This window comes from Stylophora pistillata, chromosome 3, assembly GCF_964205215.1.
Source record: "Stylophora pistillata chromosome 3, jaStyPist1.2, whole genome shotgun sequence".
NCBI classification, from domain to species: Eukaryota; Metazoa; Cnidaria; class Anthozoa; order Scleractinia; family Pocilloporidae; genus Stylophora; species Stylophora pistillata.
The window spans coordinates 37,904,622-37,925,964 of record NC_142521.1 but is presented as its reverse complement, the minus strand read 5'-3'; the positions used below and the strand labels follow the sequence as shown (position 1 = coordinate 37,925,964).

The window sequence follows — 21,343 nt, the reverse complement described above, 5'->3', positions numbered from 1 at the left end:
GAAAAGCATGCACTCTCTAAATTGTACTCGTTCTAATTTATTTTGCTATGTACAATTATCACTGCAAATTTTTAGGCTGCGGGTTACACCACGGGCTCAGAAAAGTTACTGCTTACTTTTACTAAATCATGTGACTACCAGTTATTATGTGCCACGTAGACACCTGATTTATGCAGGGGAAAGTAAACAGACAACCACTAAATAATTGCTAACCTCTACATCACTGGTACTATGTTTATCATCTAATTACATTCGTGGTGATAACATCTTGCTTGTTGAGTAGAGAGAAAGTCGTCTCCTACTGATTTCGTTTTTTCTCCCCTTCACTCCTTCGTGCCTTCGTGCCTTCGTGCCCTCGTGCCTTCGTTCCTTCATTCCTTCGTTCCTTTAACTTTTGAGTGAGGTAACCGTTTAAATATTCACTTGAGAACCTAATTATAGTCTTGGCGACAACAACATCAGATCGAAAATGAAGACGAGGCGTTAGCCAAGGCACTTGAGCTTTCTCGTTTGGGGCTACAAGGGAGCCAAGAAGCACAGAGAAGATCAACAGTTAAGCTGTGTCAGATTGAATTTAAACAAACAGCACAAGCTTCGGGTCCAGATTTCACGAGTACGTTGACGTCAGTGATTCGCTCCTATGGTTGAAGGCGCTACTTATTTTGAAGATTAGCCCACCAAGGATCAACGTTGTCAGGTTTTCTTTGTACTAGAATGAGCACGGCTCGTTACATCCGTGGTTACGTCGTAGTCAACTGAAAATTAAATAATTTCGGGATACATTATTATTTACAATATTCTTAGTCGAAGCGACAAACGGTTTCGTACCTTACAATTTGTGTTTCTGAGTAGTTGGATCCCTTGATTCGCTATCTCGACGCTTTATCTTGATGCTTGCGTTTACGACCGTTGATGACCAGCTTCGAATGTTGTTACAGCGTAAATTGTTCCTTTTAAATTATAAGTCACCTGACCTAATTTTCCCGCCGCGCGTAGTCGAAGCGAATTCGCAATTACGATAATTAATTCTAATTCTTTACTACGCGCTCCATTGATTTCATTTTTTCTTAAAGCATCCGGTTTGTGCTGCTCATTACTTCCGTTTCACTCGGTTTTGGAAGCCCAGGACTTCTCATTTCGCCAGGTGTTTGTGCCTTGTTGGGTGTTTTCATTCCTAACACTCTCCTTCAAACTCCGCCAGTCTGTTTTCTTGCGCTTTCGCGACTTATCTGCATGTCAATCAAATAAACTTAAAATTTCGGTTGTCAATTTCAACTCTTTTTGCACTCAATTTTAAATCTCTGCTCTGTTTGGGTTAAATTGACTTGTTCTCAGCCAATAAGCTACTAAAATTATCACTAGCTTATTATTAAATCAGGTATCACTGTTTGATCACCTTTTACTTTAAAAAAAGTTTCCTTTTCCGATCATAATGGCGATGAGTTCATCATAAATTGAAAAATAGAAAGCATTTTTGATGAAAGAATGGGAATACGCTAGTTTTGGTCTGTGCTATGATCAAGAGTGATTGAAAGCACTCGAGGATCAGGCCAAACTGAGTACATATACTGTAGTTTACTGATGTTTTATTTTATATATGTAGTCTAGATATGTAATTTTCTTTAACAAGTGAAGTTTCATTGTGAAACTAACTCAACGTATTGAGATGCGATCAACAACAAGGCAAGAGACCAGAAGAAGTCATCGTGACTCAGAGTATTTCCATAAGACCTTTCCTTTCTTCATTTGGTTACTTAGGGACGTTACTCAAGCCATTCCAAGAGATTGCAGCAACATTAAGGACTACTTTCTGAAAAAGGTAGTTTGGTGCTTAATTCCTGAACGAAATATTAAATATAGTCAGCAGTTCGGAGGGCTAAAATAGTACACGAGTCTCTCCAATTTTTTCACAATGGCCACTGAATCATTTAACTCTCCCCAGCCACGGAATCAGTGGCAAAAATCCTTTCTTTTGAAAGGTGGTTTCTTCTATAAAAGCTTTCATAAATCCTTGCTCCATATTGGATAATGTTCTTACCTATATTTTTATAATATTACCTGTATAATTTTATTTTTCCTCAAGAATTGTGGCTGATCTATAATAAAAATGATAGTAATAATGTTGATAACACCACTTCTATAGCGTGTATCCATTGCTGCTGTAGTCTAGTGGCCCACTAGTTAACGAGTCAGATCGGGAGGCTAAGTTCTAGCACTAGTTAGGCCATGTGATTTTTGTTTTGTCCAGGGCAAGAAACTTTACTCTCGTGGTTTTTTTCTCAACTCGGGAATACAAATGGTAAAATGTCGGGAGAATTAGGCATCCTATCAGAAGGGTATATTGACATTGAAGCAATTTCCAAAACGTTAACTGGATAACCAGTTGGGTGAATTCGGGTTAGCTACATGTCATAAGGAAGAATATAAAGTTGTCTAAGCGTAAGCACAACAACCAAAACTGTCAAAATATTGTCGCCTTAGTTTACCCTATCTACTTTTAACATTTCATCAAAAGAAAACTGCATATTTTGCTTTGATAGGTATTTAAGGTTCAGAATTCGTCAGCTGGTGGCCAAGAAGGTCAGAAAGTTGCTGAAAGCATCTTGAGCTTCTTTCCAGGTTTTGAAGCATTCACTCTACCTTCTCCCACGGTCGACCCTGACGCGATAAAAAGTATCAATGACAACAAAAGTCTTATTAATCCTTTGTTCATCAGTGGGTTGGAAGATTTCAAACGTTTGGTAGGGCGAATTCTGCTCCCCAAAAACAGCGTTAACGACGGAGAACTTGTCACTGGAGAAGGTAAAGGAAAAGCTTACTTACTGTGCATCTTTTGTTACACTTTACAGATCCATCGTGACTTAGAGCTGAAACAGCTCCTCTCTAAAAGTAACAATGGCATATTCTAACCCTAAACTGCACAAAAGCTTGAATGGTGGCTTTTTTACAAATTTAATCAAAAGTGGACCACGGCTTTACTCTTTACTCACAAAACATGTAAGCGCAAGTACAAATTAAAAGTTCTTTTTAATCAGGCCTTGCAGCGCTGGTACAGCTCTACGTCTAATCTATCAACACCCCTAGTATGATCCCGAATGTTCAGAACGCCTGGGATCAGTTTGTAGAGACGAAATGTGCTGACGCAATTAAAGATGCACTTAATGCTTATGAAGCCACCATGGTATTGCAACTGAAAGATAAGCTGCCCTGTGACAATGATCGACTGTGAAATGGTCATGCAATGGCGTTGGAGAACAGCGAAGCCCATTTTGTGAAGGATACGAAAGGGATATCCACCAACACGATTAAGAAGTTTTGGAAAAACTTAAAGGTTAGGTATTTATTCTGTTTGTGATGGAAATACATCTGATAGTATTTCCCAATATTGTTTGTGCTATCTATAACCCGGACTAACATCTTTTACAATCAACATATGGAAAAAGGATGAGAAAGGAGTTTTTTTATGATTTACATTTAGTGTTATCTACAGTGCAAAGATGGTTCATTGCACCAAGAAGTAAAAATTGATGCGCACAAAACTTAGGAAAAAATTCTGCCACGGAAAGTTAAAGGAAATCCTAAATCAAACTGTTCATTGAACTATTTCTTTTGTAGGTTAATATTCTCAAAAAAGAAACAATAACTTTGAGTTTGAATTTACAAGACATGCTTGGACATTCTCATGTCATCTTCAGTTGCAATTGAGCTTTTAACGGCTGTACATTTGAATTTATATTACGGTGCGTTACAAATTTAAGTGTCAGGGCTTACGTTGCAATTTGAATATTAAATGCGCGAAAAATGTAAATAGCGCGCGCTTGTCTAGATCAAATAATAATAATAATAATAATAATAATAATAAAATAAAAGACCAAGTAACAACATGATTAAAAGGAAAGAGACAATTCTAGATGTTTCAATTGCTGATTGAGAATGGGTTTTTCCCACTTAATTTGCAATGCCTCAGTGATCTTGATTTGGTATTTTGAAACGGCAAAATCTAAGATCGTGAAACATTCTGTATCACAAGAGTCAAGACAGGCTCTTGACGATTGCAATAATATTGATAATAATGATTGCAATAATATTCAAATTGCAACGTAAGCCATGACACGTAATTTGTAACGTAACTTAATATAGATTCAAATGCACAACCGTTAAAAGCTCATTTGCAACTGAAGATGACATGAGAATGTCGAAACATGTCTTATAAATTCAAACTCAAAGTTTTCGTTTCTTTTTTCAGAGTTATTGTCACTCGTTTTTCTCGTTGCCATGCTCCCACCAATAACGTAGCTCCATTTTCTGCCTTTAAAAGCACACACAACCCACAATTCCTCTATTCGCTCCGACGAAGGGCTAACGCTCGAAACGTCAGCTTTTGTAATCATTACGGTGGCTAATTTACCATTTCAACTTTGTTGATATATCCAAATTATTATTGTCATTCTGCTGTCTTTACATCCTTTAGGATAATGTTCTTTTAAGATGAGAAGAGCTAACATTCTTTCCAACTCATGCCCGCATTAATTTACGCTTTTTCCCTATAAAACAGGTTCTAGACGTTCAAGAAAGTATCTCGCGTAATTGTCTCACTTCCCAGTTTAATTTTCTGTTCTAGATCGTTGTACTCGATTTAGGAATCATTGAATGAAAGGTTTCAATTATGGCAAGAGAAGAATGCAAAAATGACCAGAGAATTCTGCAACAACTTGCTCGGAATGCTCAAAAAGCAGCACCTGGACCCAGTACTACAGCAATTACAAAGGAAAGAAGAAGCCAAGCTTTCTTTTCATGAGCTATTGAAAAATATAACCTTATTAAAGATGACTACCACAAGTCTGCCATCGGTGCAAACGATGAGATTGAAGAGGTGTTTTTTAGAGTTTCACCCAGTAAGAAAAATTCAGGGCTTCACTGGTTCTCTTGTAAAAGTCAACATGCATTTACTGTTTGGTTCCTGGTTTTCATTGCTGAACCATTTCACTGGTTTTCATTTTCATTGATCTGGCGCATTATTTTACCATTTAGAGAGCAAGCATTTGCATGATTATTTGATAAGACAGAATATGAAAATAATTTAAATCTTTTTCACCAACTTCGATCACCGCAGGAACAGCAACAGCATTTGCTCCAAGAGAATCGTGAGCTTAAGAGAGAGGTAAGAAAGACGTTAACATTTCTTTTTGCATGTTTATGTAGGCGCGTCAAAAGCAAGATATACCAAATGTACTTCAGTTTATCACATCAATCAAAACTTTGTTGCTTGATCCTTCAGGTTATTTCCCAGTGTTTTTTCCTTTCTTTTCTCATGGGAGGAAGAAAGTGGCGTCAGAAAACAACGAGTTAGCTCGGAAAACTAACTTACAACCTTTCGTAAGCAAACTGTGACCGGTGCAATACGGGAAGATTTTGCAATTGTTAGCAAGGAACTTTGCAGCACCATACTTGTGTACCTTGCGTGAGGTAATTAAAGCAGGGACGCTAGACTTCAAAATGGCTGCCCCCGCCCCGTGTTTTGTCAATTTTACATAGGAAGTAATGCACACGATCGAAAAGAAATTTCAATTCTGAGTTTGGCGTAATACTTTTCAAAGGAAAGATTTGAGATTTTGCTAATTCAATCAAATAAATCTGTTTAATACCAGTAGAAACTGGCCGCTTATCTCAAAACAAGGAGTCAAAATAATTATAACAGAGTGGTTTTAACATGAAAAAGATTATTTACAACAGAATTCGAAAGCACCTAAGTAATTAGAATAAAACAAATATTCGCCTCGGGTTCACTGAATATTGTCTTATATTAATATCGACTTCGTCTTGGAGGTTATTTAAGAATATTCACCAAAGATGATTGCGCAAGAGGCCGTAGTCCCCCCACCCCCCTCAAACAACAATTTGATGGGGCGCAGCCCCTAACCCCCACGTTTTGGTGCCGGAAGTATCGTCAACACAGCATGGAAATTGGCAATATATTCAATCTCGTGATCTTTTCAAAAATCCTTACATTAGCATCGCGCTCAGTGAAATATGTTGTAAAACTTCTTTTTGAACAGCTACGGCTTGTAGTGGAATAGCTTATCAAGTGCAGCAATTCCACTAAACTAGACAGCGCGACTAGGAATTAGGCATGGTTTAATTAAATCTGTGGGTACCCAATCGAATGCTAAGCTGAATGATTTTAGGATGAGCCGGAAAAAAAGAAAGTAAGTCACAAATTGATTACGGACACATTCGAAACTGTAAACATTGTAAGGACGTTTGCTTGTAGCGACGAACAACGCAGAGGGCATTTTGAAATAAAGGCAACCTCCTTCCCCTGCGCGTTTAAAACCGCTCCGCCGCCTCTCTGTTCACTTCGCCTGTGGAGAATAATTGTTAAATGTTAACCATTTTAGTTGAGGTGCGCCGTTGTTGAAATGATAGTGCATTTATTTGTACAGATGAAAATCTTAAGTGAAAGGCAAAAGGAGGAGAGAGAGAATTTCCGCGAGCAGATGGATAATGACCTTCGAGCCCAGAGAGAACAGATGGACAACATGATGGAGGCAAATATGCAACAAGCACAGAAAGAAAGGGAGCAGTTTGTGCAAGAAAACCAGGAACTCAGAAACCAGTTCCTGGACATGCAGAAAATGAACGAGGGAAACATCAAGATGATTAAAAAGCTGTCTGACTTGGTTGGAAGGCAAGAGGAAGAGAAGAGGAGACTTGAAGAGGAAGACGCAAAGAACTCAAGCTACCATGAAGAATAAGGAGATGCTTGAACAGATGGAAGCAAAGCACAAAGAGGAAAAGGAAAGACTGCGTCTTGACATCGAGGCAAAGATTGAAAAACAACGCCACGCTGTGACAAAAGAATACCAAGAGGCTGCGAAGTCTAGAAAGCAAAGGATGGACGAAATGGAACGAAAGCTTGAAGAAGTTGAACGGGAGCTAGGGGAAGTCAAGAAAGTTCGAAAAGTGCAGGAATAATATTGGGCCAATATTATTAATATTGGCCCAATATTGTAAAAATACCTCTGCATGACCTGCAGACTAAAAGAAAAGGACAATAACCGCGAATAGCTAGAAAACTTTCAAGATATATATTCATTGTAACTGTGGTGTCTTTTTAAAATATTTAGCCGTAACGAATAAGCTGCAGATTGTTTGTTTTTTCGTTTTTGGAGGATAAAAAAAAAAAACAATCCGTCATCATGTGACAAAAACGAAAACAAAAAAAAACAAACAAAAAAACAAATAGAGGCTAGACTCAATCGCACAAGACTTCGCTTGGCAAAGGTAGATGTAGCTGCAATTATGTACGATTTTGTAGAGGTGATTTACGTCAATCAGAATACATCACCGTAAATTAACGTTAAGAACTAGATTGCCTCTGTAATTTGGATTCACTACTCGTCCTCTTCCTCTCGACCTTACTCCCACCGGGTATTCCCAAGATATTAATATAAAAAAAAAAGGTCTGATGTGGAAACTATATGTAAATAAAGCTTAGATGATTGAAAATACTAGATGCAGGGGGTTATCACTGTCCAAGAAGCGTTCATGCCGATTTGATTCAGTGGAGTAGCTAGAAGAGTAATTAGCGCGCTGACTGTTATTACAGATTCATAAGCAATAGAGCAGTAAATGAGATATCGATATGCTAACTTAAGATTTATAAATTTGTGCAGTTGTCATAATTTCGATTTCCTGAAGCCATTTCTGCGATTGTTTGATTTTTTTTCGTCGGCTTGAAATCTCCATAGCTCTGGGCCTGACTTGGAGGAGGCAATCTTGCACTCTCTACAAGCCTTAAAAATAGCTGGTCTGTTTAGAGATATAAATACACACACGCTGTAATTTCTCTCGGTTGACGCTTTTTTGTTGCAGAACTTTAACAAGAGCCGGAGCGGGGAGTCGTCTAAAGGATAAAACTACGTAGCCCAATAGTATCACTAGTGAGGTTATCATAGCCTTCAAAGCACATGCCTGACTGAAGAGGTTAATTCGTTTTAGCAATACCGCTTCCTGAGGACTTCCTATGTTATTAAATCAGCATAAAATTGTTCCTTTTGATCAGTGCAATAAATATTCTCAGCTAACGAATTATCAAATCATGTCTTGGAAGTTATAGTAGCTGACTTAACACGTCCCTCGGTATCACTCTTGATGTCATCGACATCTCGCACGTAGCTTCCAAGGAATGTGTCATTGTTATAAAATCAACCAATCAAAGCTAAAATGATTGTTTAGTGGTTACGTGCACCTGACACTTTTTCCGTTTGAGAGCCTAGGCTTCTTGTAAAACGCAGCGTGATCTAATGGGATTGGGACACAAATCAATTGGTGTTGTAGTAACTTGTAGTCTGTGACATACCTGTATACAGCTTGCCGACTGCTAACAATTGTAAATTGATAAGAGCTCGACTGACGAAAAGGAGCACAAGTGTCTAAGGCTGAATTATTAAATCATACCCTATTTATCAATCGGTTTACAAGAGTAAGCACACGATGTAAGCATGACAAGGTAACCAGTGGAATATTGGATCCATAGTTACAACTTTGATTCCCATGATGATAACTTCTATATCAGGGCCCAGTTGTATAAAGGGTAGTTACCGCTATCTAACGGATAAATCACTATCCAGCGGATAAGTGATAGCAAAACGTACTGCGCCATCCGCCAGATAAGGATTTCTCTATTGCATAGCGTTATCCAACCTTCGAGCAACCGGGGTTAGAAATCTCATTTTCTCTCATTTAGAATGGCACTAACGCTCGCTTTATAATGGGAAACAATCGTAGAGAGTGTGAAGAATAACTTATTTGAACTTTAATTTCTGGGATATCAGTTTAAAGTTTGTTTTTCTTGACGTGTGCATTGTCTTTATTTGCTATGTTGAAGGTCAACCCTGTTAAAACCAAAGTAACTGAAGCGTAAATGAAGATTCCCGGATTGTAATCTATCAAATTGCCAACGGCCTTTCGGGTAAACTGGCCATTTCTCTCCTAGCAAGAAGTCGCCAAATACTAAGGAAATTGCGATGACCTTGGGACTCCGTAGTCTTCAACTTGTCTTACACATCTAAAGTAGTGTTAGACATCTTGAAAGACGAGGACATCATTTGTGCGGTCAATTCAAGGTAACTTGCAAGTCCGTAATATTCAAATGTTTATCGATGATTCATGCATAGTTATCTTTCATCACCCGTCTGCGCGCTCTAATGCATGTTGTCTTTGTTTCCTAAGTTAACCGGGTCGGTAAAACCGAATAATATTATAAAATAAATTCACTCTGACACCGAAAGAACGCTACTTAATCGAGAAGCAAACCTTCGCATCGAAATTGTTTATCGCCATGCAGCCCACGATTCATCGATCGCTCTAAGAATTTGGTAAACATTAAGACACACAAAGTTTCTTTGCTCATTTCATCAAAACCCAAGTCGTTCTAGATTTTTTTAGGCATGATCCTAGTTTTCAGAAAGTGAGCAGACTTTTGGGAATAAATACAAGTGATAGAGATCGATTTCAGGCTCAAATTTGTCGTTGTTTCCTCTTCCGGTTTACTTCCGCGAGAATCGAAGCCGCATAAACTACAAGTAAACAAACTAGTGTCACACTATTCTCTATTCATTACGGGGCTGAATTTGACACTTTAGGTATACATGTACGGTGATGTACCTCACTGAAAGGTATAAAGAAAGCCCCGATTAACACTTGGCATTGCTAGCATTTGCTCTAACTCGGTATGAGGGTTGGTATCAGGGAAGAGTTTTTTCACAAGTTTACATAAACAAAGAAACGGGAAGATTGAGGTTTGATTTGACTGTTTACTCTTAATTTACGCTCGGCCTCATGGGATATAACATGATCAAACAGTGCAAAAGTTTCAAGATTGGTGTCCATATGTCTCTGACTACTATTTTAGCTCTTGTTCGAGTTTGTTTCCAATTCTATTTGGTCCGATTACGAGCAGAACAGTGCTAAAGCACTGGTAGTCACGCAATTAAAGAGTGAAAGTCAGGATCCATATTTAGAGAATTTACACGAGTTAGTAGGCAGAAGGAAAGAGGGCATATCCACATATTTGTACTGCTCTATTGCTGATGTTACAGAAGAAATAAATAACACAACACTGGTAAATTGATAGAAACAAATAATGCTGTCAGAAAATGATATATATCTTAAAAAAAAATGAAAGGAATATTAGATCTTGCAACTGTTTCTTTACTCTTCGATTAGATTTCAAAAACCTAGAAGCACAAGCCTCAGTGCAGTGGTTGCAAACTAAAATTTTGAGGACTATCTCACCCATATCAAAAGAAGGCATCTATCATGGATGTAAGTTTCATATATTTTCTGTTCTTCTCCCTTCTCTTGTTCTGCCATAAGTTGTTATTATTTGCATTTGCTATCTTCGTCGATGCTGTTAAGTTGTTATTCAACATGAAAGATGCACTTGCAGCCAATTGTGAATAAATGTTCAGTTCACACATGATTCATTTTTTACTCGGTGCAAGATATTTTCATGTCCAATAGTCTACTGATATATTTTGAGCTATGTCAGGTTAACTCCCTCCAGCTGGTCAGTAGGATTATATTCTTGTAACTTGTTTCGCTGTAAAATATGCTGATATTGTAAGGATAAGTTAAAGACTGATGGGATTCAATAATTCTCAAAAAAACCTTATTGGACTCCTTTATATGTCTGCCATGAAACGAAAAGTTGCACCCTTATAATGTTGCCTTATTGGAACACCAACACTCCTGCAAACTTTGTGAAGGCTTTACAAATCTTATGAAATCAAAAAACGACAGTGATAAATGTATGATATTACGCATGTACTTTTGTTTTGATAATACAAAAGCACGAGTCTGTTTTCAAATTTTGAGGAATAACTGACCTGATTTCTTTCAACAGCAAAGCTGTATTTGTCTAATAACCACAATTCCAAACTCCAAATAACTCGTTTCTTTTTACATTAGCAATTTGAAAATTTGAGACGTTTTCAGTGGGAAAATGAAGACGAAGCTCTGGCCAAAGCACTGGAAATGTCGCAACTTAAGGATTCTCCAACTTCCTCATCCTTATTGCTGCCATCATGTGAAGATCTACAGGTACCATCTTTGAGCCTCCATTCTAGATTTTATCCCTACCATAGTCTACACGTTCTAAAAAATAGTAAAGTAAAAACAATCGAGAACGAATCCTCTCAAGACAATTTTTTGCAGGCGTTATGAAGATTCAGTTATCAAATCACCACTACTACTCATGAAACACCCCTTCCCCTCCCTCCCTGGTCCATTTTGCTGTATCTTTTGTTTCTAGGGAAACATATCATATAGAACAATACTGGAAGAGGGAAAGGGAGGTGAAAGTGACAAGATAATTTAGCTTGGATCGTAGTTGATAGACATTTGCTTTAGTGGTCTGCACAATCTTTTTCACGATTGTCGGTCTCGATGGTGTCGTTACCAGTCTTTTTATTTATGTTCCTATTTATTTGCATTGTTTCTTTTTCTTCTGCGCAACAGGAGTTACAAATGCAAAAGGATGATGAAGATCAAACATTAGCCAGAGCCATGGCTCTTTCTTTAGAAACATCAGGTGTGTAATTAGATATTATTCATGGAACAAATGGCTGACTCTTTGAACCACGGATCTACGCGTACTTGTTCCAAACCCCGTTGGGTGTTTGTATTTGTTATTGCTACAACAATGTTCACGATAAAAGTCATTTTTAAAGATGGGTGCTGGAACGCAGGAGGTAACCCTCAACCATGGTGCAATAAAAGGATTGTAAAGAGCGACCTGAAACTGCATTTTGTTTCGCTCAGATGTGATTTGTAGGGATTTATAAAAAAAAAACTTCTTCTTAATTAGAGAAAATAGTTTTATTCCTCTCCCGTATGATGGCCCAGAAGAAAACCTTCGTTTTATTTTAATGTTCAGCTTTGATGCTCAAGTAATTATTTAAATGAAAAGAAAAAACAGGGCGAAAGTCCTTATATTTTGACCCGTCATTTATTATTGAAATAAGTATTTCACGTTAAAAGAGCGAAGCCGTTTTTTTCTTTATATTTATAGAAGGCCTTTCACTTAAATGTTGCTCTAATACCAAAAGTGAATGGACAACAACAAAGAAACCACTTACACAACTCCTTCAGCATTTTCAGCTGTCAAGTCTTTTCTAGTTTCCTTTTTCTTTGTCGTCTTCTTTTTCCTCTTCATCTACTGATGATTGCTGATTCGTTTCCTTCGGTTAGTTTTCTTTCTTTTGTTGACTCACGCAGATGTGCAAGTCTCTCCACAACTTTAAGGTCCAGGTAATTCGGGGGAAATGTTCAAAATAGTTCAAATTTGCTTGTATTATTGTTTTGACACTTGGTTCGGATCTGTTCAGTTCAATAGCTCTAACGCTTCGTCTGCTGAGCATATCATGACTTCCTGACCGCAATGGTTCTATCATTTAGGACACACCATGGGAAACGTACAGTCTGCCACCCCCCTTTGTTTGCCAAACAACCACCACTGGAATGCACGTGCGAGAAGGACTACAAAGACAGCCGATGAGAGGCGTTCTCTAAAAGTGGTCGAGGAAGGACTCGAACAACTCAGGAGAGTAAAAGGTAAGCTGTGGTTAGCTACAATTATTAAGGTGCTATCTTATCTTCATATTTCCCTGACCATAAAGTGGATTATTAAGAGCAGTTGCTAACTCATATGAATGCCTTCTCTAAGTTCATAGTCGTCATTTCTTGACCTAATATGATGAAGAATGCGCCAGGTAAGCTCCAATTTGATCAGAATTAAGTTCGAATTGCTTCAATTAATTTGGCCAAACGGTGAAGCAAAAACCTATAGGTTATCATAGCAAAATGGATTCTTCGTTTTTTCAAAGTCGTTAATATTAACTGCGAATTTCTTTGTACCATTCTTCAACAGGCCCAGTATGTGTGGTATCCATCGCTGGTCCTTACAGAAAGGGAAAGTCTTACATATTAAGCGAAGCTTTTGATCAACCGGACGTTTTTCCTCTTGGACATAAAATGGAGGCAGAGACCATGGGAATCTGGATATGGATTGTTCCTAAAAAGTTTAAGGTTTGTTTTTTCATCAAGTTTGGCGGAATCTTATTGGACAAAAATAAACTGGTTGTGCCCAATTTGTAACGAGGAAATTTACTCGCGATATTCAATGCACTAAAAATTTTTAATTAATAATGTTCATTTTCCAAATTTTGTGGTAGAGAGGTAGCCTTAGGCTGGAATGTGGTCGAGAGGTTCGGATTTGAGACCTGAACGGGTCGTTGGGTCATTGGGTCGTTTTCTTAGGCGAGAAACTCCACTACGAGTATAAATAGTCCAGCACCGGTAGATTGCCAGGAATGTAAATATTAATACTAAATATTCAATTTACATTGCATCTAGAATTCCAATGGACAAGAATTCACAGTGGTGTTACTGGACTCTGAAGGGATTGACGCTACAACTGCTGAAAACACCGATGACCATCAGATCTTCACTTTAACTGTCTTGTTAGCGTCTGTGTTGATATACAATTCGCAAGGTGTTCCGACACGAAGTGATGTAGAGAAACTGGAGTATCCTTGACAACTCTCCAATAGCACAGATACTAGAACTATAGTTAGGGGGTAGCAAAGAAAAAATTGTGGGAGCTCTCCAATAAAAAAAATGATTTTGCTTTGTGTTCAATCAAAAGATAAAAGCAACAGTTGTGCACTCTTTTTTTATTTACATTTCAGTTAGGTAAGTTAAAAGCGAGCTGTTATTGGTCATTGAGCTCAAAATGAATTGGGTGTTTTGTTTTGTTCACCACAAATACCGTAAAGATGCTCTATTATTCCTTGACTGTTTGCAGCTACATAGTAAAACTTTCCAAAAGAATTCAGGTGCGATCCTCCGTCTCTGGTACGTACAGTTCGTCGCAAAACAGCGAGTTTTTCCATAAAACATTTCCCTATTTCATTTGGCTGCTTAGGGATGTATTGCAGTCTATACCAGATGACTGCAAGAACATCAAAGAATATTTCTTAAAGAAGGTAATTTAAAGAGAACATTACTTAATTGTGATTAGTATTTAATTTACACGAGGACTTTGAAAAAGTCTCCTTGTCGAGCCACTAGTTTTGAGAGGCATACGACTGTTTTTTAAATGGGAAGCAAGATATAGCTTACTCTAGTTTTAATCACTAACAGGGAAGGAAACTCTTTTCCGATTGGTTTGTGCCGAACTTGTCGGGTACGTTAGAAACCATCCAACAGGACGGCAAAGTTCACTGCTCGTGAAAAGATGTGTATGATAATGTCCCATCGTTGTTGAGAGAACATAGGTATATGCAGTGGCTAACCTCATTAATTACGATAGATCATTAATCATCTTGAAAACTCAAGATTTCTTGTATCTTAAAATCATGTGTAGTTCACAATCTATGTCTAGGGGAACGCGCCATCTTGATATGCCATTTAGGTAATTCGGTTATTAGAAACTTAAGGGTCCTGAGCTTCTCGTGCTTAATGTCAGGTTTTTAAAGGAAAAGCTTCATCAGATGGGCATCATAACACCAAGGAAGGAGTTGCTGAGAGCATCTTACGTTTCTTCCCTGGCTTCGATGCTTTTGAATTACCGCCCCCAGCAACTGATCGTAAGACAATGACAAAGTTAAACCAGAAAAAAAGTGAAGTGAATGTTTCTTTTTGGCTTGGTTTGAAGAAGTTCAAAAGCCTATTGAGGGATACTTTATCTCCTAAGAACAGCTTCAATGATGGAGAGTTCGTCACGGGAGAAGGTAGGCTTGCCTTTTTTAAACTGTTGCTTTATATATTTACCATAAATGAGATTATATTAAATGCGATGGCCGACTTCTAACTGTGCACGCGTCCGATCGGCGATTCTTACCTTCCCTTATTTCAATGCACAAAGCTATCTACCTTTTTTATGATTTGATTTGATCCGTTCCTTCAAAGCAAATGCAAGAAGCGTAAGCTGGAAAAGCAATTTTCCATCTGAGCAATGCTGTGTTATAATTAGAGTGGCCAGCGAAAAAATTGATAACAATACTAATAATGTTGACAGTGATGAAATGACGATAACAACAGCGTTGTAGCAAGGTGATGTCACGAAAAGGAATACTTCAATAAAATTTCATTTTAGGTCTTGCAGCCATGGTTCAGCTATACGTCGACGCAATTAATGCTCCCGATGCTATTCCGAATGTCCAAAGTGCATGGGACGCTTTTGTTGAAGGCAAATGCGCCGAGGCGAAACAGTGCTCTTTGCAGATGTATGGTGCAATTTTGAGAGCCCGATTATCGGATGCGTTACCATGTAGCAACAATGATATCCGTATGTGCCACAATGATGCTCTGGAAGAATGCGAGGATCGGTTGGCCAAGGAACTTGCTGGGATTTCCACAAACTCAGTTGAACTGACATCAAGAGAGTTTCAGGCGAGTCGTAAAAAAGAGTCTGTTTTAGAGTTTTCTTAACCATCCTGGTTTCTGCTTGGTTGGTTTGCACTTTTCAAAATAATCGATTCCAATGATCAGTAATTGTGTAAGCTAAATTCTCGTATCGTTTAAAGAGCAAAGTTTTGGTAACATCTCTTTCACATCACAGATTTCATTTCAAATTTTTTTCACATGGAAAGCCTCGGGACCGTAGATTGAAGTAATTCTTCTTGCTCTCAAGAACCTTCAGTTTTGCTTCCAAGTTTCTATTATAACAACCAAATGAATGTAAAGGATTTTCTTACTGAGCTGACGTCTTTTTGGCTAGAAGGTAAACTAATATAAGATCCATTTCTCTCCGGGCCGGGCTTAAGGGTCTTTTCATTTCTTGTACAAGCACTTAAATGAAATACTTTTAATATGAATCAGCTCCTTTAAATAACGTTTTTATTTTTCCACAAACAGTCCTCAGTGGAAGTAAAATTGTTCTCTTGGCTGACTAAGAACGAAGAGCTTACGAGACAATCCTGCGAGGTTCTCCTAGCAAACCTAAAAGAAACTCATCTGGATCCTGTGTTTGACAAACTTTTGGGTGAAGAAGGAGTCAAAGTATCATTTGAAGACATAATTGGAGGATATCAGAGAGTTAAGGACGATTACCACAAGTACGCAGTGGGAGCTGAAGATGTGATCGCTGCAGTATTTTTGAAGCTTCATAAAGTAAGAAACAGTTTCAAAGTACTGATAAAGATAAATTTCAATATCAAAATCCTTATCAGGATTGAAAAGATCTGTGAAGTACTGTGGAGGTTTAAGTGAGATGCATCTCGATCGTATCTACACGGATGCAAGCCCTGTTTATTCTATGCAATGATTTGTAAGGATTACACTGAACTAACGGCCTCATAGCGCAAGACAGCGAAGCCCAACTCTTATCCGGATACGTAAAGGTCCGAATGAGGTACTTTACACGTAGTACTTTGCAGGTAAATATCTAAGTGAGGGACAACACAAGTAATTATCAAACTCAATTCTATCATTCCTCTCTAAAAACTTCAACTCCCTTGGAATAAGGCTGTACTTCATATACTTCATATACTTCATATACTTCATATACTTCATTTGAGTAATTCTTGTTATTCCTCTGATACTTTTCTACAACACATTTAAGCTTAGTTATGCTCGAAGTTTGCATCATCAACAAACGTGGCCGAGTTGGGTACAAAATCATACTTTACTTTAAAACACTCACACTCAGTTATAACTGACTTTAAACAGAAATGAATTCCGTGATAGATTTCACTGATGGGTGGAATTCTGAGTTATGACGCGCATTAAATTTAAGCTTTCATTGCTTCGCACTCATCTCAACAAACTTAAAAATAAAGACGCTTTTCATGATTTCTAAAATGTGAAATACATGTTCACCGTTGATAAATGAATTAAAAATATGAAAATATCTAATTTCGTCTTAGGATCTGCTGAAAGAAAAAGAGCAATATTTGGGGATACTAACACAACTGAAAGACTTTGACGAGGAGCGGAGCCGAGAATTGGCCGCCAGGGCATATCAAGAACAGGAGAGGAAGAGGCTGGAGGTGGGAATTAAAGACAGACATACTCGGTCAAGTCGATGTGTTTGTTATCTATAAGCCCTAATCCTTTGCCCTATCTTTAGGATATAAATTCAAATTTTACTTTTTGATGAAGGGATCTTTGATCCACTTGATTATCGAGTCAGATTATCGAGTTCAGTAACCCGTTCTTAAAAGTTATATTCATGGTAAGAGTCGGCGTGCAAAAACATGCAAAGCAAATTTGTTTCTATCTGTGACCATGTGTTTGGTGAGAAGCAGGGAAAAAAGCTATAAATAGGATCAACGATGGTTTTCTCAAAAGGGTCAGTTTGACATGGATAACGAACTATGATCTGAACTTACCATGTTTCGTGCATATAACCTGTCGTTGTTATAATAATTTTTTTTTTCCTTCCCTAGTCTCTCGTTCGGCCCTATGTTCACCCTTGCTTCGGATTCCCGCTTTTTCGGCAGAAAGATTCTTGAAAGAGGTAACGTGAAATATATTTTTCTCTTTACAGGAACAGCAGGCACGTCTTCAACAAGAAAATCTTGAACAGAAGAAACAGGTAAGAAATGATAGGTATCTTTCTACGATGTGAAAACGTTCTTATAGCTAAGAACTTAAATTAGTTAAGCTTTTGTACAGTACCGCTAGAAACGCTTTATCAACTCGCTTCTCTCCCTTAACGTGTTCCAACTGGCTTATTTGGTGGAAGCTTGAAATTGTTGATTGCTATGTATAAAAAGTGTTTATTTTTTAGTTATATCGCTCAGTTTGTCGGAAGAGATCCGGAGGTCTGAGTTCGAATTTGAATGAAGACACGAATAGGGTGCAAACATCATTGCAAGTACTGAAGCTAGGATTCATGTGTCATGTGTCATGTTTCACGTGCGGCCGAAATAAACGAAAGCCCTCCCCATATAAAAGACGTGCACAGTGGTTGCTTCTGGGCATTTCCGGTGTGTAGGATCGAACAGCTCAAGAGAGCATCTCATTCCTAGTAATGAAGTTGTTATGAATTACTGAAATCAGAAGTTTTTGGGAACTACTAAAATTAGGAATGTACTAGCTAAGTTTTTGGGAATTGTTTGGGCCTGTTAGATTATGCTGAAATCCTTATGCGAGTCTTTTGAGCCTTTTTTTTTTTTTGTGCTGTAAGAACACACATTTATTTTACTTTTTGAGTGATGTGTCCTTGACAGCATACGTCGTAATGGGGCTTAATTCTCGTACGATAATAGTCTTCAACTGGAAGTTTTGTTTAGGTTTTGGTTCTGGCAGATACGTTGTTTTTCAAGTACTTTGGTGTCCATTTCGATGTTATTGTAATGATAACTGGAAGATTTAGAAGAGATGAGAAAAAGGAATCTCAAAGAAGAGAAAACGCTGTCACTTGTTGTAGAGGGGAGATTTTCCGATCTTATATTTTCTATTCTTATTTTGTGATCAGATGGAAATGTTGATAAAGAATCTAGATGAAGAAAAAAGACGCTTCGCTGAGCAAAGGAATTGTGAACGTAAGGCACATCAAGATCAACTCCAAAATATGATGGAAGCAAGTATGAGACAAGCCCAGCAAGAACGTCAGGTATTTATGAGGGAAAACAAAGTTTTTCAAGAGCGATTTCTGGCGATCCAAGAACGCAACGAAGAAAACATGAAAATGGTTAAGAATCTGTCTGACCAAGCAGCTCAGCAAGAGAAAGAAAGAGAAGTTCTTCGTCGACAGATGAAGGATCAAGCTGATCAAGACAAGGAAGATCTATTAAAAGCGATGAATGACAAACACGATGAAGAAATGAAGGCTTTACGCGATGAAATAAACGCAAGGTCGAATGAGGTGGCAGGGAAAGTTCCACCGGATGAAATAAGGAGTGAGGAAACGGCAGGTTTGATAGATAAACGCACTAGAGAAGCAGAGGAGCGCCAAAGAAACATAGCGGAGACGCGAAAGAAACAGCAAGAAGTAGAAAAACCTGGATTTTGGAAGAAAGCGCTAAAATTAGCGGGGAAAATTGTCCCACTGGTTGGTAAAGCTGTTTCTGCTATTGTTCCTCCCGTAGCAGCGATTGCTGCTCCAGTCGGTGCCGCGGTTGGTGCTGCGTGTGAGGCTATTTCAGACCATGTTTGCAACATAATGTGATTCTGCATGCACCCTGCCTTGTTGGTCTCAATTACAAAATCGATTTAATCGATAAGGTATTTTTATTGAGGACCTCTCAGTTACCGATACTGAGTATTTTTATCTGCTGAACGAGTCTAAAACGTTACCGGGATTCCTGATTGACATTGGCGTGTAAATTTTGTTTGCGCAGTTGTAATTTGTATTTTTTCTTTATCGCTGATATATCGTTTCCTAAGGGAGATAGTAAATTTAAACCGCTAATGAAATAGAAGAAGATATTTTTCGCGCTGTCACGAGCGTGGCACAGAAGAGTCCCTACAAGAAATCGAACCTCAAACCTTCATATGCCTCGCGCACTGAGCTAATGATACACTGAGGCGAGAAAAGTCATTTCTAAGTCTTACTGGTTCATATGAGACACACGGCCTGTACACTGTAAGGATGAGCATGCATCGCCAACGGTGTCATGTGCGGGTAACTGATACGTCTAAAGACTGTTTCAATTCGTTTGAACTTTAACTGATCATTTACTGATTATTTACATTTTTGTTCATGTTTTCCGGTCATCATAAGTGTTACATAAAAGACGTAGATATTAGGTTGCATCAGTGTTTTATTTTGCGATGGTGGTAAGCTACATCAGTGTACATTCGCTATCCTCTTGCTCTTTCACTAATCTTGTTAATTACCACCGCTATCAACCAAAGAGGAGCTAGACCATAGTACATCAATTTGTTTGCTTGTTTTATTTTTACTCTGATTATTAATTTCATATCAGAGTTATTCTTTTCTTAGGTTGTTTCGTTATCGGTATGTAAAGTGTATGTTACATAACATTTTATTTCCTAATTGCTTTTTAGTTCGAACCACAAACACATGCCAATATGCTGCTACCCCTATCAATTAATTAACTTAGAATTGTCGTTTACTTTGGCTTTGTCTTCTCTCACGATCGTCACCCCTACCTTCGTGCGTTCTGATTTTAAATGCTCCTGGTTGCTACACGTGACTTTTCGAAGGTCAGTGACAGAATGAGAAAGATGGTAAGAATTTAGAATTTTTTTCTTTGACCCACGCTCATGACAAGACGAATGGCTCTCTCTTTATTTCTGCAGCTCTGGTTTTTACATGGCTCGCAACTTTTTTTAATTCAACTTAGTTTGGCAATAGTGGTCAGTTTTACATGACCTCTGTATGTCCTTGATACTTACACAAGTTGTTATTCCTCACTTTTGTACACAAAGCTGACCAGAAGAGCTTGAGGGCTCCTGTACATTTGATTAAAGCAAGAGATCAAAAGTTTACTGTGCATCAAAGTTTTTTACATCAAACATCCAGCATTCATCATGCGACATTTAGATATTGCAATTGTAGAATTTTTCACAACCACAGCTCATGTATAGTTGTATTGAATGGAGTAGTTCCAGACGGTAAACCTCTACCGAATATTATCATCAGCCCGCTCTTCCAACTCAAAAAAGAACCTTGTAATTCTGCGCAGTACATCCACCGACGATCAAAAGTCTGAGCACTTTGTGAGTTGATGATCCGCCACTCCCTTACAAAGAGTGGGGAGTGCTGTGTTATGACAGTTTTTGGACTATCTGAAACGTACTCGTTTTTCGCGTTTTCAGTGACGTCAGTTAAAACTGCAATCTCTCTTTTTTCGGTTTTCTACACCATAAGAAAAGGAAAAACGAAGGATGGTGTCGCGCTTGAGGAGTTTTCCTAATTGAGCATATCACGACAGTGAAATTACTCTTCTGAGTCTTTTACCCTCCTCCTAACAAACACATCTCGATGCAAGAGCAGTTACCACTTATCTTATCTCTAAAGATTTCGTAAACTTATCTCTAAAGATACTCTACTAAGATTGTATAAGGCTTTTAATATGCCACATTTTAACTAGTGTTCGTCTGTATGGCACTTTTGTGGTGCGCGTAGTAGTGAGAAGATAGATACTTTAAACAAGCGAATTCTTGGATTTATCTTGCAGGATTATAATTCTCCCTATGACTCCGTACTTAGCAAAGTTAACTCCAAAACTCTGTATAAAAGACGCCTTCAGACTTTCTTAATTATATTGTACAAGAGCTTGTTTTTTACCTGCTATCCAGGCTATCTAAAGAATAAGTTTAGTTTCCGGTCTGTATCCTATAATTCACGCGGAAATTATAT

At 38.1% G+C, this 21,343-nt stretch overlaps 1 protein-coding gene and 1 pseudogene across 2 annotated transcripts; both read left to right on the top strand.

Moving 5' to 3' along the window:
- LOC148735978 (guanylate-binding protein 6-like) overlaps window positions 1-7,206 on the top strand; it is a 20,272-nt pseudogene extending 13,066 nt beyond the window's left edge.
- A 1,762-nt stretch (window positions 7,207-8,968) lies between these two features.
- LOC148735977 (guanylate-binding protein 1-like) lies at window positions 8,969-20,469 on the top strand. 2 transcript variants are annotated; one of them, XM_088751693.1, is made up of 14 exons: window positions 8,969-9,128; window positions 10,231-10,329; window positions 10,975-11,106; window positions 11,524-11,596; window positions 12,463-12,618; window positions 12,935-13,092; window positions 13,420-13,592; window positions 13,871-14,051; window positions 14,534-14,798; window positions 15,164-15,459; window positions 15,925-16,179; window positions 16,935-17,057; window positions 17,558-17,605; window positions 18,491-20,469. In XM_088751693.1, the coding sequence occupies exons 2-14, from the start codon at window positions 10,324-10,326 to the stop codon at window positions 19,181-19,183; spliced, it is 2,559 nt and encodes an 852-aa protein (XP_088607819.1). In that variant the 5' UTR covers window positions 8,969-9,128; window positions 10,231-10,323; the 3' UTR covers window positions 19,184-20,469. The 2 variants fall into 2 exon arrangements, with proteins under 2 accessions (XP_088607819.1, XP_088607820.1); XM_088751694.1 differs by lacking the exon at window positions 8,969-9,128 and adding an exon at window positions 9,691-9,803.
- Window positions 20,470-21,343: the final 874 nt, after the last annotated feature.